Source organism: Podarcis melisellensis, assembly GCF_964234715.1.
Source record: "Podarcis melisellensis genome assembly, chromosome: 9".
NCBI classification, from domain to species: Eukaryota; Metazoa; Chordata; class Lepidosauria; order Squamata; family Lacertidae; genus Podarcis; species Podarcis melisellensis.
In genome coordinates, this window is record NC_138541.1 from 24,118,620 (window position 1) to 24,134,448 (window position 15,829).

General features: G+C 45.9%; 1 protein-coding gene across 2 annotated transcripts in view; it reads left to right on the forward strand.

The window, feature by feature from the left end:
• The first annotated feature begins 11,683 nt into the window (after positions 1 to 11,683).
• SEC24B (SEC24 homolog B, COPII coat complex component) overlaps positions 11,684 to 15,829 on the forward strand; it is a 35,828-nt gene continuing 31,682 nt past the window's right edge. The window contains exon 1 of one of the 2 annotated variants that reach the window (XM_081924810.1): positions 11,684 to 11,965. In XM_081924810.1, the coding sequence (XP_081780936.1) occupies positions 11,839 to 11,965 (127 nt within the window). In that variant the 5' untranslated portion in view covers positions 11,684 to 11,838. The remainder of the gene's footprint in view (positions 11,966 to 15,829) is intronic. The other variant, XM_081924811.1, reaches the window with a different exon arrangement.

Here is a 15,829-nt window from a genome sequence, read left to right on the forward strand (position 1 = left end):
AAGACAATTTATTATTCCCAGATTCTTGTGAAATTTTCACATGGGATTTTGAGGATGGTAAAGGAGTTTAAGAAGCAACCATCAAATCACACCTGCTTTACAAAGTGTGGAAATTTAAGTTTGAAGTAATACAGTACGTTGGTGCTGCTACGCAACAGGCCAAGGTGATCTGAGTTGTTAAATCCAGGAGGGAATTCAGAAAAGGAGAAAGGGAGGTATGGAAACATCCTACCCTGAATTGGATACTGAAGAAACACTTGGGTCTAACATGTGAATGTGTTCATGTGAATGTATTGCCATTCATTACATGCTTTACAAGGAAATACTGTACGTTTTCCTTCCTAGACACCTCTTCTCATCTCTGATGGGAAACATCTGTCCCCTTATATGAATGCAGTAACGGTAATTAAACATCTAGAGATCTGCATCATAATTCTTTCTCAAAAGAGGCTTGCTCTGCCATTTGCCAGCTACTTGAAAATGTGTACTAAATATTCTTATATAACTTCTAGGAACAAAAGAATCATAACAACATTCATGCTGACAATTCTTACGCTTTTCATCCAAGTCAATCTGTTGATTTTCTTTTCAGTTCGGGAGGGGACCGTACAAAAACAACTGATTCCTTCAACACGACATCGTAGACAGTTCATTCAGGGAGTGACAGATCCTTTATCAAAGTATGGCATTTGCAGTGCTAATAGTACATGGTTTAGTTGCAGTTTCCATTAAAAGCTACATTTTCCATGTCGTCCATAATGCACCACTAATGTCTTTGGGCAAGGAACAAACTTTCTTCTTAAAGTCATTGCATTGTAGCTTTTAGTGAGTCAATCCATAAATTTAGATTTGGATGTTCTTAGGACGATCAGGGTAGAGAATCATTTTGTTGTTTTTAAAATGGTTTTGCAAATGTCTTTATTTGGGGGGAGGGAAGCACAAAAACTTTGTGGGCTAAAAGCAAAATGTGCATTAAATGGCAGTACTTCTGAGTGATATAACATATTTCAAGTGTTCAAATGCTTCTCTTATATCAGGGGTGGGCATCATGTAATCCTCCAGATGTTTTTGGGTATGAACTCCTGGCATTCCGAACTGGCCATGCTGACTGGGGTTAATGGGTGCTGGAGTCCAGAAACAGATTGTCCAACTCCGACTTACTTCATCTCAATAATTCTTACAAAGGATTGGAGCATGGAAGGCCAGCATGATTATCTCCACCAAGGTCTGCACCAGGCCTGAGCTGGGTAGAACCCCCCAGTGCCCTCTTCTCCTCTGTCTTACAACCTTTGGCAAGCCCAACACAATGTTCTGGGGTCCTTCCTCAGGGTGAGGCATTGTGCACAAGGTCACCCTGTGCCTGTTTAAAATACTGCTTAAATAGCATTTGCTGCCATTGCAGCAAAGAAACCGTGGCACAGGTGCTTTCCAAGGTGATCTCAGCAGCAATGGGCATGACCACACATTCCTGAGAGTGTCTGTGCCTCCACTGCTCTGCTGACAGCCAATCAATTGGGCATTAGCATCAGCAGGAGTGGGGAGAAGCAGTTGGTTGCAGCAACGGTCAGGTGACTGGCTAGTCATTTGCCAATATTGTGGGTGGCCCAGCAGACAGTGGGTGGGAGGCACTCAAACTGCCACCCCTGCGGTTCTGTGCTGAGCATGGCTCATGGTAAGGCTGGCTTCATACAGTAGTTGTGGGCTGAGACTAAGAGAATAGCCTCTGCCTAGAGAGTTTGTGGATCAAGTAAAATCTGAGCAAGGAACTTTCTGGTTCCTAGCTCAGGCCTGACCACTATGCTTTGCCAGCTCAAAAATGAATAGCAGTACAGTCTTGTATAATGAAAAAGATTTTGAAGCCATGTAAACTCAAGTAATGTAATGAAGCAATGTAAAAGCAACTCTACCTAGCGTCTAAGTTAGCACTGCAGCTAGTTTTAACAATTTACAACAAACAAAAAGTAGTCCTGCCACCCTAGTTGATTAGCAAACTAATTCTAGCACCAACCCTAGTTGATTAGACCTAGTTGAACAGTCTTGCTACATGCATTTTATGTAATAATGTCAGCCGAGTTTTTTAATACGAAATACAAGATTTGGAAATTTTGTAAAGACTGCCTGCAAAACGAGGTGAGTGTTATTGCCCTGTAAGCTCCTCTTTGGCTCATAATAGAATATGAGCCTGATAGTAACACCTGCTACCCACCCGCTTACATGACTGCATATTGTGTGTGTTGGCTAAAAATGGACAGTGTGCATTGACTACTAGGATTTGGTTTTTGACAAGGCCTCTGATTCTCCTGACATGGGTGGTAATGATGGCAAGGAGGAGGAGGAGGAAGCTAAAGATGAGGAGTATATACTTGAGTAGCAGAAGGGGTAGGTTGAACTCTTCCTCTGGAGCCATGAGGAGCCTCCTGTTATTTCCCTGCCGCCTTCATTGGAAAATAGGATTCTGACTAACTCGGTAGCTAATAATAGCATGACTCCAGGAGTATATAAGCCCCAACATTGGAACACAGCTCAAAAATGCAAATAGGGTTACACCAGTCTTCCCTTATATCTACAGGACTATGGGCACACAAGTGAGAATTCTGGTGATAACTGTACTTTTTAAAACATCTCTGTGACAGAGGAGCTGTCCCGCAGGACAGAGGAGCTAGAGTTGTCACCATTGTTCATATGCAGGAGTGCTCAACCGGTCAGGAAGATAAGATTAGAATGACCCAGGCAACAAGGATGTTGCCTAGCATACCTTCCGTCCATTGAAGCTGTGAGTAGCACACAGGTTGTTTGCAAGCTACTGCATGTTAGATCTGGATTGCCAAAGGATATGAGCTGCTGTCAGGCTGGGTGGTGGGGCTTTCTACATGTGGCTCCAAGAGTCATTTATTGCCTTCACATCTTCCCCTCTTAATAATCATGGGTTAGATGCACCTATGACTTATGGTGCTTTCTTGGAAATAATTTCATACTGTACTTTGGCGTTATTATCTTCAAGTTAGGGCACATGTAATAACCCCTCATCTTCTAGACATTTTGAATTTTTGGGATTTGCCTATTAGAAGAAAGTAATTCAAGGTATCTTCTTCTTTGAAGCATTCCTCTTTGTTTGTATAGCATGCCTTAAATAGCTATTGAACTAAAATATGAGTGATTTTTGTAAGACAGAAACCACCAACACAACTTTGACAAAGTGTCTATAGCATGTGCAGGCAAGGAAGGCAATGAAAGCCACAAGCCACTTAATCTGAAGGAGTCCCACTGATGTCATTTGGACTCCTCTTAAGTAAGTGGCTTCTGGAATGCATCCCAAATATGCTTTGCAAACATAAACCCTGCTCACTAGTTTATATGGAGATTTTCGACAAAAGAAACTATGAGACATCACTGTTTTATGTTGATGGTGTTTCAGTCTCTCTGGAATAATATCCGCTCATTGGAAAATCCTCAGTTATAAGCCATGCTGTAAAACTGATACGCGTTCCATGATATCTGTAAATGAAATTACCAGACCAGAAGCTACTGCCAATATCCTCACTCCTTAAATGTTTTCATGCTAAGATAAGAGGACCTGTTTTTAACTGTTTAAAGTCCCAGGGCTCAGCTTTGTGCTATCATGTTGTTAGGAGGCCTTGCTAGGAAGCAAGTGCATGGAATTGGATAGCCAAGGAGAGACCTAAAGGATCTGAAACACAAGTGGTTTGAGCACAGTGGGGTAGCCTTAAAGACGCTGGCAGAAGACCAGAGAGCTGTTTGCGGTAATAGAGGAGAGACTCCTTACAAACTCTCATCCTCATTCCAACAGAGCAGTTGGTAGCTGTTAAGTATACACAGAATGTAAAAGGAGAACAAAAAGTGGCCGCACTGAGCCGCGGGAAGAATGAATAAAATGCATTAGGTCTCTAGCACAGAAGAATTAGAAGCCTATATAAATAAAATACAGAGAGCTCCAAATGAGAGTAGGGTAACTTCTGTGCAACACCGCTGGAGTGGAAGTTAAGGGTGTGCTGTTAAGTTCTCCAACCAATCGTGCCGCGCCTAAGGTTGTGAGACCTATAGATCTATAAATATAATTGTCATTATAGGTGTCACTGTATACAAACTATTGGTTGGATTCTTACCCCTTTGCTTTTGTGGTTTTCGGGTGGGGGGGTAGGGATACTTGCTCTCTTTGAAACGGCTGAACAGATTGTTTCTTTTCTTGAATGCAGAAATGTGCTGAATTGCTCTGTGAGATGTGCACCTAAAAGGAGGTGTGAACAATTACTAGGGGACCCTCCAAGCATCCTTTTAATTCAGCTTTCATTATGTTATTGGGGTGGACATACTGCTTCATTTCCAAACAGTGCGTGCCCCACAATGTCCTGCTGAAATCCTGTAACTTTATATACCACAAAAACAAATTTTGGTCCCGCCTTGGTTGTGCTTCATAGCACAAGATTACCCCACCATATGGCAATAATGCTGTAACACTGGGCATGCGTGGCAGAACAACGAAGAAAGCTGAATGACAGCTGTCTGGAGAGGCTGAAACTCCTCCCCAACACTTTGCTTAAGAATGAGCATCACATATTTCCTCATCAGCTCTTCGGTCCTTGACTACACTTTATACTCATCAACACACCAGTTTGGACTGTTGATTAGGCAGGAAAGCTTTCAGGTCTCCCCCTTTATTTCTTCTAATTTGCTCCCCTTCTTTAATCTATGTTTCAATACTGGGCTATGGAGTCAGCAGTGGAGGGACACAGAGAAACCCCTCAAATTTAGGAAGACCGTGTTCCTCAGACAAAATCCCAGCCTGAACCAGAAGTCTTCTGTACAATTTCTTGGCCAGGAGAGCCCAACGGCCACTTTGCATTGGGTAGGCAGAGCGTGGGGATATACCATTGCAAGAAAGATGTTCCAAGCTGCATTTCTGATAGCTCATCACATGGGTTAGCCAGCAGCTCCTGCTAAACTTGAATCAAGTCTTATTTCAGCTCGGCAAAAACATTTGGAGTGCCTAGAGGGCCAGTGAGAGTGTGTGTTCCACTGGCCAGAATTCTAGAGGGTCACATTTGGCCCCCAGGCGTGATCTATTCTGTCTCCCTATCCATTATGAAAATCTATGGCTTCTTTCCATATCCTTAACTAAAGTATTTTTTATTCTCTAGTCACGCACTGCTTTGGACTAGAGCACTTTCTCTCGCCAATATTTAGGGCCCCATCCAGACTGTCGCTATTTTGCAGGAGGGATTCGGTTGCATACTGACAGTTTAGGTTCATGCAATTAAAGCATTCCTGTGGCAATGGACCAAATTAGAAAAACCTGGACTTTTTGCGGCAAGGAAAGTGTTGGGAAGTAACGTAACCACCATGCAAATCAATCAGGATAAATGCTCAATAAACAAGTCATCGGGAGACATCCAAGAACTCTGTCGCCAAAACCATTAACTTCTCTCAGATCCCATTCACAACTGCAATGAAGCCTAAGTACATGCCAGAATATTTGCGGAGATCCATCCTTTGTTACAGTTTCCCCATTGTCATTTTCCACACTGTCTACATTTATGGGTCCAGCTCTGTGAAGTCTTTTAATTTTTACTACTTGAATTCAACTTTGTCACTTTCCCCTCCCCCCACTTATACACACCAGCTTCTACTGATTGTTTGGAGGACATGCGTCAATCATTGTTTCATAGGATTTCATCTTCTGCAGAGTTATTATTTAAAATAGTTAACCAGGTTTATATGGTCCCAGTAAAAAGGTAAAGGGACCCCTGACCATTAGGTCCAGTCATGACTGACTCAGGGGTTGCGGTGCTCATCTCGCTTTATTGGCCAAGGAAGCCGACGTACAGTTTCCGGGTCATGTGGCCATCGTGACTAAGCCGCTTCTGGCGAACCAGAGCAGTACACAGAAATGCCGTTTACCTTCCCGCTGGAGCGGTACCTATTTATCTACTTGCACTTTGACGTGCTTTTGAACTGCTAGGTGGGCAGGAGCTGGGACCGAGCAACGGGAGCCCACCCCAACGTGGGGATTTGAACCGCCGACCTTCTGATCGGCAAGTCCTAGGCTCTGTGGTTTAACCCACAGCGCCACCCACATCCTCATGGTCCCAGTAGCTGCCTTAAAATAAAGTTGGTTGTCTTACTATGCAGCTTTCCAAGCAAATGTGGAATGGTTTTCTGTAGTTGCAGTTTATTGCCAGGAGCAGGAAAAGGATAAATTGATAGCAAACCCTATCCTTTCAGAGACCACATTTAATCATGAAGTTCTTTGAGAATAAAACCACGTGCCTCTTTGCAGGAGAATGCCACCTATCTTTACACTCCCAGGAACAGTAAGGATCCACAGGTGTTCCTTTCGAGACTTACTGACTTAGATTAGTGCCCTTGTGAATCTGCATGTTAGTGGCAACACAACCAGCCAAGGGACTTTCCAAGTTTGACACTTGTGGATCAAGTGTCCATTAAGCCCTTTGATGAAACTGTTCTGACTGCTGTCCAGTCATTTATGGACCTAGCTGAAATGTTTCATCAGAGCTCCTCACATACCAAGCTTCCTTCATTTCCTCCTTCTAATCCCTCCTTAAATACATTTCCTTTCAAAGCCTTCCAATGTCAATCTCCTGGCCAAGAGCATCTGTGCTGATTTCATGACGACCTAGCAGTCGGCTGGAGCTTGTTTCGGAAACAAGCAAGAGATCTGTGATCTGTATTTACCAGTACTTTTTAGCACCATAGAAAAGCCGGGGGGGGGGGCAAACTACACAGCATTGGTCTGCTTGAAAGGTCAAAGACACATAGAGTGGTACCTTGGTTCTTGAACATAATCCGTTCTGGAAGTCCGTTCGACTTCCAAAATGTTCAAAAACCAAGGCACAGCTTACAACTGGCACAGGCACAACTGCATTGGACGTTTGGCTTCTGAAAAACATTCGAAAACACTTGCTTCCGGGTTTTCAATGTTCGGAAGCTGAAATGTTCAAGTACCAAGGCGTTCGAGAACCAAGGTTCCACTGTACACTGATGCAGCAACTGCAGACTTGAGAGCACAGAGTCTCCTCCTGTTCACTTCAGTGGAAAGTGCAGGTCTGAGCAAGTGTACTATTGGCACAGAAATGGAAACAAGAAGAACTATCGACGAAAGAAGAATGGCAGACAAAATGAATGGATTATTCAGAATTATATAAGATGACAGGAAGGATTCGAAACCGGCGGGATCAGAGATTCTCAGAGGACTGGAGTAAATATGTGAAGTGTTTGAAAAGCAATTGTAATCAACAGATTACGCCAGTAGGATTGCAAGAAGTTTTGTAAGGAGGCCTATGCGAAATATTGCAGGGGAAAGTATGAAAAGAATTATTAGTGAAGGACTATTAAAATTAATGAAATGCAGATTAAGTGATAAAGACTGAAAAATCTTCAGATGTGGTTGATGGAAGTCCAAAACATTGTATAAGAAAATATGTTATATGATTTGTGGAAATTTTATGTAAAAATCAATAAAAATATATATTTATATATAAAAAGGAAAGTGCAGTTCTGCCTGCTTCCACAAAACAAAATGGCAGTAGGCAAACATTTCCCATCAGCCACCAACTTCCTTTTGAAACATCCAGTGGCGTAGCGTGGGGGGTGCAGGGGGGGCCGGCCACACTGGGCGCAACATCTGGGGGTTAGGATTAGGGGGCGCAAATCCACGGGTTAGGGGGCGCAAATCCACGGGTTAGGGGGTGATAATTACTTGCCTTGCCCCGGGTGCTGACAACCCACGCTACGCCACTGGAAACATCAGCCTCCCTGACATAGCTACGCTAGGACTGGAGAGCAGAAGGGAAGGCACTTGCTGGCTTCTGCTATTGGCCAGAGAACCTAAGGTCACCGGAGGTTGCATTCCATGTTTCTGAGAAATGGCATCAAGAGTGAGTCTAACCTGGGGCCACTCATGGACCAGAGAAGGAGCAGCAGCAGGGTAGTTGAATCTCCCCTCCTTGTCCAAAAGAATACTGAGGTATGACTAACCTGTTGTCCCTGGACAGTGGATGCAAGAGGAATAATATAATTCCAATATTCTTCAAGATGTTCCTTTAATACTTTCCCTGTGTTTGTGTGCGTTCTGAATACTATAAATTAAACCACAGCTCCACACATGATTTTCTATACAGTGGTCCTGGCAATACCCCATTCCTGTTTCAAAATAAGAGGTGAGGGAAGAATATTTTTATTTTGGAGCAATGTATTTTTAAAACCTTCACCACTGGCTAAAACCATGCCTCTTTACCCTGGCTGCTGATTATTGTTCATTCCCTGAATTGCATTATATTTTAATTAAAGATTTATTATGAATGTTGTTGCTTCAGTGTATAGGTTTGTACATTTCTTTCTCCTGTTTTGTTTTGTATGGTTTAATATGTATTGTGGGCTCCCCAGCACATATGCTATTGGTGTGCAACAGCAACCCCTAGTGGACAAATTCACACTTCCTTGGAAATATCCATTGAAAACTGCTTTTCAACCTGGGAAGGTAAAAAAAAATCTTACAAACTAAAAAAGTATGAAGACTATTTATTTATTTGATAAAGTTTACATACCGCTAGAGTGTAAAACACACACACACACCCTCAAAGCAATTTGCTAGACCATCCATGTATCCCTAGAGAAGCTACAGTGTGTCCCCTGAAGATTTTCAAATTATGTTCAATACTTTTGTTATTATTTAAACTGGCTTTTAGCAATGGCTATAGTTTTTGTTGCCTTTGTTTTTTGAGCGGGGAAACATTTTTTAAAAATTGTCCTCACTTTTTAAACACCAGGTCACTGCATCAATGTCCAGAACCTCTGAAGAAGATACTGAGACAGCGTTGGTTTAATATGCTGTGTCAACAATGGTGAACAGTTAATCAACCAAGCTTTCTTTAATTGGGTGGGTGCTCTAGAAGTAAGATGTATCCCAAACCCTGAAGTTGCATAAGACAAAACTGAAAAATGTGCACATTCCCGTGGGCCGCTGGTACGGCCACTCAGCCAAGTTTTCCTTTGTGCTTCTGTTCAGATGGTTGTGTTGATCTCTCCCACGTTGATGTCTGCTGGCTACAGGGGCGTAGCAAGGGGGGTGCGGTAGGTGCAGTCCGCCCCAGGTGTCCCCACTGAGGGGGGTGACAAAATGCCAGGCGGCACTCACTGTGGGGCCTGCAGTGCGGCCGAGCCACACGTCTCTCCTGGGAGTGACGCAGTGGCTTGAGCAACCGCAGGCTCCATGCTATCCAAACGGTCTGCCTGTTGCCTCCCCCTCAGCTGTAGGGCGGCTGAATGGGAGGAGACAGGCAGACACCTTGGAGGCCCTGCGGTGCCCCCGTAGGCGGCTGGCCCCACCCTCGGGCGCCCGGTCCACTTGCTCCACCGCTGGCTGGCCATGACCTTATTTGCACTGAAAGCCTTAAATCTGGCTGGGAAACTTTTTCAGTCTGAGTTCTGCATTCCTTTCTCAGGCCACACATCCATGACAAGTGGCAAAAGTAGGTACAGAGTCAAAAGTGGACAGAGCAACAAAAGTCAATTTTACCTTTGTCCAATAAGCTAGTTTATACATGCACACACTTTCCTCTAGCCCAGTGTTTCCCAACCTTGGGCCTCCAGCTGTTTTTGAACTACAATTCCCATCATCCCTGACCACTGGTCTTGCTAGCTAGGGAAGATGGGAGTGGTAGTCCAAAAACAGCTGGAGGCCCAAGGTTGGGAAACACTGCTCTAGCCTTCATCCTCTCAAGGAGGCATTGCCAGAGTTCCAAAGAGACATGCCAGCTAGGCATTCAGGATGTGAAGCAGCAGTGTGGCTTGGGGAGAGTTCTGAGGGCCAGGTAGACAAGCCTGAAGGGCCTGCAGTGGTGGTGTAGTAAGCCAGTGTGGTGTAGTGGTTAAGAGTGGTAGACTCGTAATCTGGGGAACCGGGTTCGCATCTCCGCTCCTCGACATGCAGCTGCTGGGTGACCTTGGGCAAGTCGCACTTCTTTGAAGTCTCTCAGCCCCACTCTTCTCACAGAATGTTTGTTGTGGGGGAGGAAGGGAAAGGAGAATGTTAGCCGCTTTGAGACTCCTTCGGGTAGTGATAAAGCGGGATATCAAATCCAAACTCCTCTTCTTCTGCAGTCCCCCTTCCCTGCCTTATATATTTCCAATGTTCCACAGGTCGAGGCCAAGATTTATACAAAGTCTGAAAGTTGTTACTGGTCTCATTTGTTGCTATGCTCCATTCGTGGTTTTGCATTTGTGCATATAAGCCAGCAGCTGGCAACAAAAACTTTCACTAAACCTCATGTCAAGAATTAAGTTTGTTTGGAGAAGTTGCCTAAAATTTATGGAAAAACAATACTAACCCTGATTTTTTAAAATGAGAACTAAGATAGGAAAGGTAGGCTACAGCTGCACCCATTTCATTTCTCATTGTACAGCAAAAAGGGAACAACACCACTGAAACATTATGTGGATCAAATAATTGCCTGAGTATTATTCTCTCTGGATTTTTTTTTAAAGGAAAGGAAATATTGTGCAGCTGGGGAAAAGTTTACTGGTATTGATTAGAAACATTTTAGTCAAGTGCTTACATAAAATCATCACGGATTTAGCATTGCTTGAAACAGGATACAGACAATGTATGGCTTGATAAGTGTGTTCATATGTTGCTGGCTGAACAATGCCTTTAATTGTATATAGGCTGAATAGCCAGATCCTGCTAATGTGGCCACATTCATTATCAATGAAGGAAAAAATGGATCTGGGTTCATATGGAATTTACTTCGGAGTCTGGTGTTCCTTCTGCCAGCACATCTGGATTTCCTAGATGGTTTTAATCACAGGGTGAATGCTACATATGGAAGATAATTTATGAGGCTTTCAAAATAAATGCCAAAAAAAGCAGCAAACCACAGAAATACATTCAGCTACCGCTTTCTTATAAAAGAGGAAGAATGGGAGGGGGAAGTTCAGCAGCCAGCTTCCAGAGTCGTGCGGTTTTGTCCCTGATTTGAGGATTTTGTTTGGGGGACTGGAAAGGTCATGGATCCTCCGGATCTGTGCCTTGATTTTCTGTCCCTGACACGCCTCCAGTGTACCCCTACTGATGTCAGAGCTCCGTCTGCAGGGGAAGGAACGAGGCACCCGACGTCTTAGTTCTCTCTTCCAGGTCAGGCTCCTTTCTGCGGCTGGATTGCACCACTCCACACCTCAGGTGGGGAAGTGCGGATTTGAATGCGCCTCCTGTCTCTATATCTAAAAGGGTCTGCGAGCCCGGAAAGTCAACTCAGCAGTTGTGGAGGAGCTTTAGTGAAGATTTTTCGACTGCTAGCTTTCCATTTGCACACATCCACAAGAGGAACAGCAGTGCAATATATTCCAAAATACGGTCCGCCCGCCCACCTGCCCCCTGAAGCGGCGCGCTCCATTCCCCCAGCAAAGCACCGCCCCTAATCCCGCTTCATTCCGTTACCTGCACGCATACAGGTGCAGCCCTCCCTCCCCCTTTCTAACAGCGGGGCTTTCCAGCAGGCATGCGCGGAGTGCCCTGGGCTGACGGCGAAGAGAACCGCCAAGAAGTTCCAGCGCCAATCTTCCCCGTTGGCGGAGGGAAGCGTTCGCGCTGGCCGCCGCCTCTAGGGGTCGCTGTGGGCTGGGGCGGCTGCTGCTGCTGCGAAGGAGCGGCGCCGGCGGAGACGTCGCGCGTCGGTTTCCGAGGAACGACGTCGCGAGTCCTCGGCGCGTTCCTCTCAGAGTCGGTTCCGTTGGAGGCCTTGCTTCTCCTCCGGGCCACGCCGCCGCCTTCCGGAGTAGCCGAGGAAGGGGAGGAGCCGCGCCATGTCGGTGCCCCCGACAGGGTTCCCCCCGCCGCCCCTCGGCTCCGCCGGCGCCTCCTTCCCGGGAGGGCCCAGCCTGGGGCCCGCCAGCCTCAGAGCCTCGGGCGGTGTGGGGCTGTGTCAGAACGGTAAGGGAGCAGCGGGGCCAGCCGGGCCCAGGACGGCGGAGAGGGGCTGAGGCTGAAGGGAGCGCGGGGCCTGGGGGGGGCATGAGGGGTGGGGTCGGCCCACAGTGCAGGGGGCGAAGGTGGGAAGTGGGGGGGGGCAGCTGGGAGGGGCAAAGGCAGCTCCTGATGGGAAGGGGAGGCGTGCCAGGCTGGCGGGAAGGGGTGATGCAAAGAGCCCCCTGGGTTGGAGCAAGCGGGAGGTGAGGGGCGGGTTATGGGGCAGAAAGAGGGAGGGAGGCTGACTTCAAGCGTGGAAATGTTAAAGGCTTTCAGGGTATCATAATTCCCATGGGGGTTTCTTTGGTGGTGGGATTTGCGCCCTGCTTTTGGGATTCTCCGCCCCCTCCCGTCCCTGTGCACCCCAAAGTTAGGTTCTGCACCCTGTATTCAGCAGTGGCAGGGCGGTTGCTTTTGAAAATGGAACTGGCAAGAGCACGAAGGCACGTCAGAAAACGGTATTGGAAGGCTTTGCTAGCTCAAGGCATGCATTCATACATACACGTTTATTTCATGGGATTTACACGCTGCTTGATTGTAACAAAACCTCAGAAGGGCCTTTGGGGCTGTAGAAGGGAAGACTGCCAAAATTTACAATATGTACAATACGGAGAGGTTCCATTTAATTGTTGTTGCTAATAGCCATTGGTGGTGCTACCCTTTGACATTTTCTAATCTCCCTTTAAAGTCATCTAAGTTGATGATCACTGACACACCTTTTGAAGTTAATTATGCTTGGGATAAAGATGTACAGTGGTACCTCGGGTTACATATGCTTCAGGTTACATACGCTTCAGGTTACAGACTCCACTAACTCAGAAATACAGTAGTACCTCGAGTTAAGAACTTTGCTTCAGGAACTTTGTTTTTTAAAAAAGTGCTCCAATCCCTCAGTAATTTTTGTGAGACTTTCTTGCACCTTTTCCAGGTTTTTGGTGGCCTTCTTGACGCAGTACAGTCCGTGTTCCATATTGCATCTACACCATAAATTTATGGAAAAAACATATATCTCTTATTTTTAATTTGTTTGCAAAACAAATCTCTGACATCAACTTTTTTGTGCTGTTCTGTTCTAAATGGACACATTCATTTTCTTTATTGTGTAGATCAGTATTAGAGATTTTGCCCCAATGTGTGATTGGCTTTACGTTTGTTTGCATTAGATTCCCCCCCCCCCCATTTTGTACATTCACCTAATTTGGAGATTTTGTTTTTGAGCGATCTGCTTGTTTTTAGCTTGAAAGTAACTTTTTCTTACTCTGGGATCTTGAATAGAGTGCTATAGTTGTCATATTGTGGTTTTTCAACAGCTTTTTTAAAGCTATTTCCCAATAAAGTGTGTTTTGAGCTAATGTAAACAAATGTTCTTATCATCAAACATTCTTATGTCATACAACACAGTCACTGTCTCATAGTCAACCAGAGTTAAATAGATCCTTGGAGGATACATAGTATAGTTCTGAACAATAGGTGGTGAAGGAAACAGAGAGGGATGGCTGTTGCTTTCTACAGTTTGCATGCTTTGTAGAAGCAGCTGGATGGCTTTTCTTGGAAACAGGTTGCTGAACTAGTTGAGTCTTTGCTCTGATTCTGCAGAGCAGTTACGTTACACAGAACATACCACAAATAGTTTGCTTTGCTCCTTTTGGTTGGGAGGCTTTTGTTTTGTGAAAGATTCTCGGGTTAGATTGTAACTTTTGAACAAGTATGCATTATCAAAATTGCATATGTCTTGGTATGTGTAGAATAAAGTTATTTGCTACAACAATGACAACAAAAACCATTTAGAGGGCTTAGTAAGATAGCTACAGATTTATATAGCAATCGAGTCCCCAGCCCCATTTTGGGCTGGGGAGATGGTGTGAATCTAGTGTCACTCCGCATGAGGGGAATTTCCTATTCTGCCCACTGAACACCCAGCCAGGGTGAGCAGCATGGCTGTGGATGATGTGGTTGACCCACTGCTCTATTAAGCCTCAACGCTGCCTGGCCAAGGTTTGGATTTCAGTGTAAATTTGTCAATGTTGCCAAAGATTTGTGGAGTTTTCTCAAATCTTTAAAGAAAGTATTTATGGCAAAAATACAAGTTTCTAAATACAGTTAAAATAACTTACCGTATTTTTCGCACCATAGGGCGCACCGGACCATAGGGCGCACCCAGTTTTTTGGGGGGGAAATAAAGGGGAAAAAATTATTTCCCCCCCAGGTGCGGGGCTGGGGCGGGGGAAGCTAGAGCTTCCCCCGACCCCAGCCCTCAAACAGGCAGCTCTCCGCAAGCAGCGGGAGCGCTCCCGCTGCTTGCGGAGAGGTCCGCGAAGCCTGGACGCGCTGAGCTCAGCGCGCCCAGGCTTCGGCATGCAGGCACCTCTCCGCAAGCAGCGGGAGCGCTCCCGCTGCTTGCGGAGAGGTCCGCGAAGCCTGGACGCGCTGAGCTCAGCGCGCCCAGGCTTCGGCATGCAGGCACCTCTCCGCAAGCAGCGGGAACGCTCCCGCTGCTTGCGGAGAGGTCCGCGAAGCCTGGACGCGCTGAGCTCAGCGCGCCCAGGCTTCGGCATGCAGGCACCTCTCCGCAAGCAGCGGGAGCGCTCCCGCTGCTTGCGGAGAGGTCCGTGAAGCCTGGACGCGCTGAGCTCAGCGCGCCCAGGCTTCGGCATGCAGGCACCTCTCCGCAAGCAGCGGGAACGCTCCCGCTGCTTGCGGAGAGGTCCGCGAAGCCTGGACGCGCTGAGCTCAGCGCGCCCAGGCTTCGGCATGCAGGCACCTCTCCGCAAGCAGCGGGAGCGCTCCCGCTGCTTGCGGAGAGGTCCGCGAAGCCTGGACGCGCTGAGCTCAGCGCGCCCAGGCTTCGGCATGCAGGCACCTCTCCGCAAGCAGCGGGAGCCCAGCGCTGGGCTCCTGCTGCTTGCGGAGAGGTGTGCGAAGCCTGGAGAGCATGAGGGGTTGGTGCGCACCGACCCCTCTCACTCTCCAGGCTTCAGCGAAAGCCTGCATTCGCACCATAGGACGCACACACATTTCCCCTTCATTTTTGGAGGGGAAAAAGTGCGTCCTATGGTGCGAAAAATACGGTAAGTGCTGCTGACAGTAATGCAAGTTTGTTTGAATAAACAAACTTATCTAGAGCAGTTTACTCACCAGATATGGTGGTTGAATAAATCTGCATGAACAAAAGAAAGTCTTTAGCTAACATTTAAAAGAGTAAGCCAAACCATGTATTTCACATGGATTTTTGTCAGGATCCTGAGGATTCCATTATTTTATAGCCCTCATTGTTGCAAGCAGGTAATGGCAAAGACTTCTCATGTGGTTTTCATTTTTTAATTATTTTGGCTACCCTTGAACGACAAGACATTGTTAAATGTATGATAGTTTTTAGATACATGGTCTCAAAAGTATGGTTTTAAAAAGGCTTGTTGGCTTCTTGATGGACATGATTCTTACTTGGTGGCAAATCATAGGGCATCACGTTACTGTTGTTAGCAGTTCTAATCTGTGGGGCCTTTGCCAGAAGTGTGGGAATGCTGTGCCTCTTAAAAATAAACTTTTGAGAGTAGGATTATGCAGTAGCTAGAGCTGAGGTTTTTAGATGTCATAAACCTAGGCTGAATTCACTGTTCCTCCATTAAGGCAGAAATAAGGTGACTTGCCCAACATACAACTCAGAGGTCTCAGCGTAAGCAACTGACTGACCAGTATACATGTTCTTTGGGTAAATTGTGGGTTACATGTGACCAATAAACACGTACCTGTCACTAAACTATTATTATTGTTTAAGAGTAGTGAGCAAGTTGTGAGTTCTTTATAGTTTATGCTGTAGCAGATGGTTGA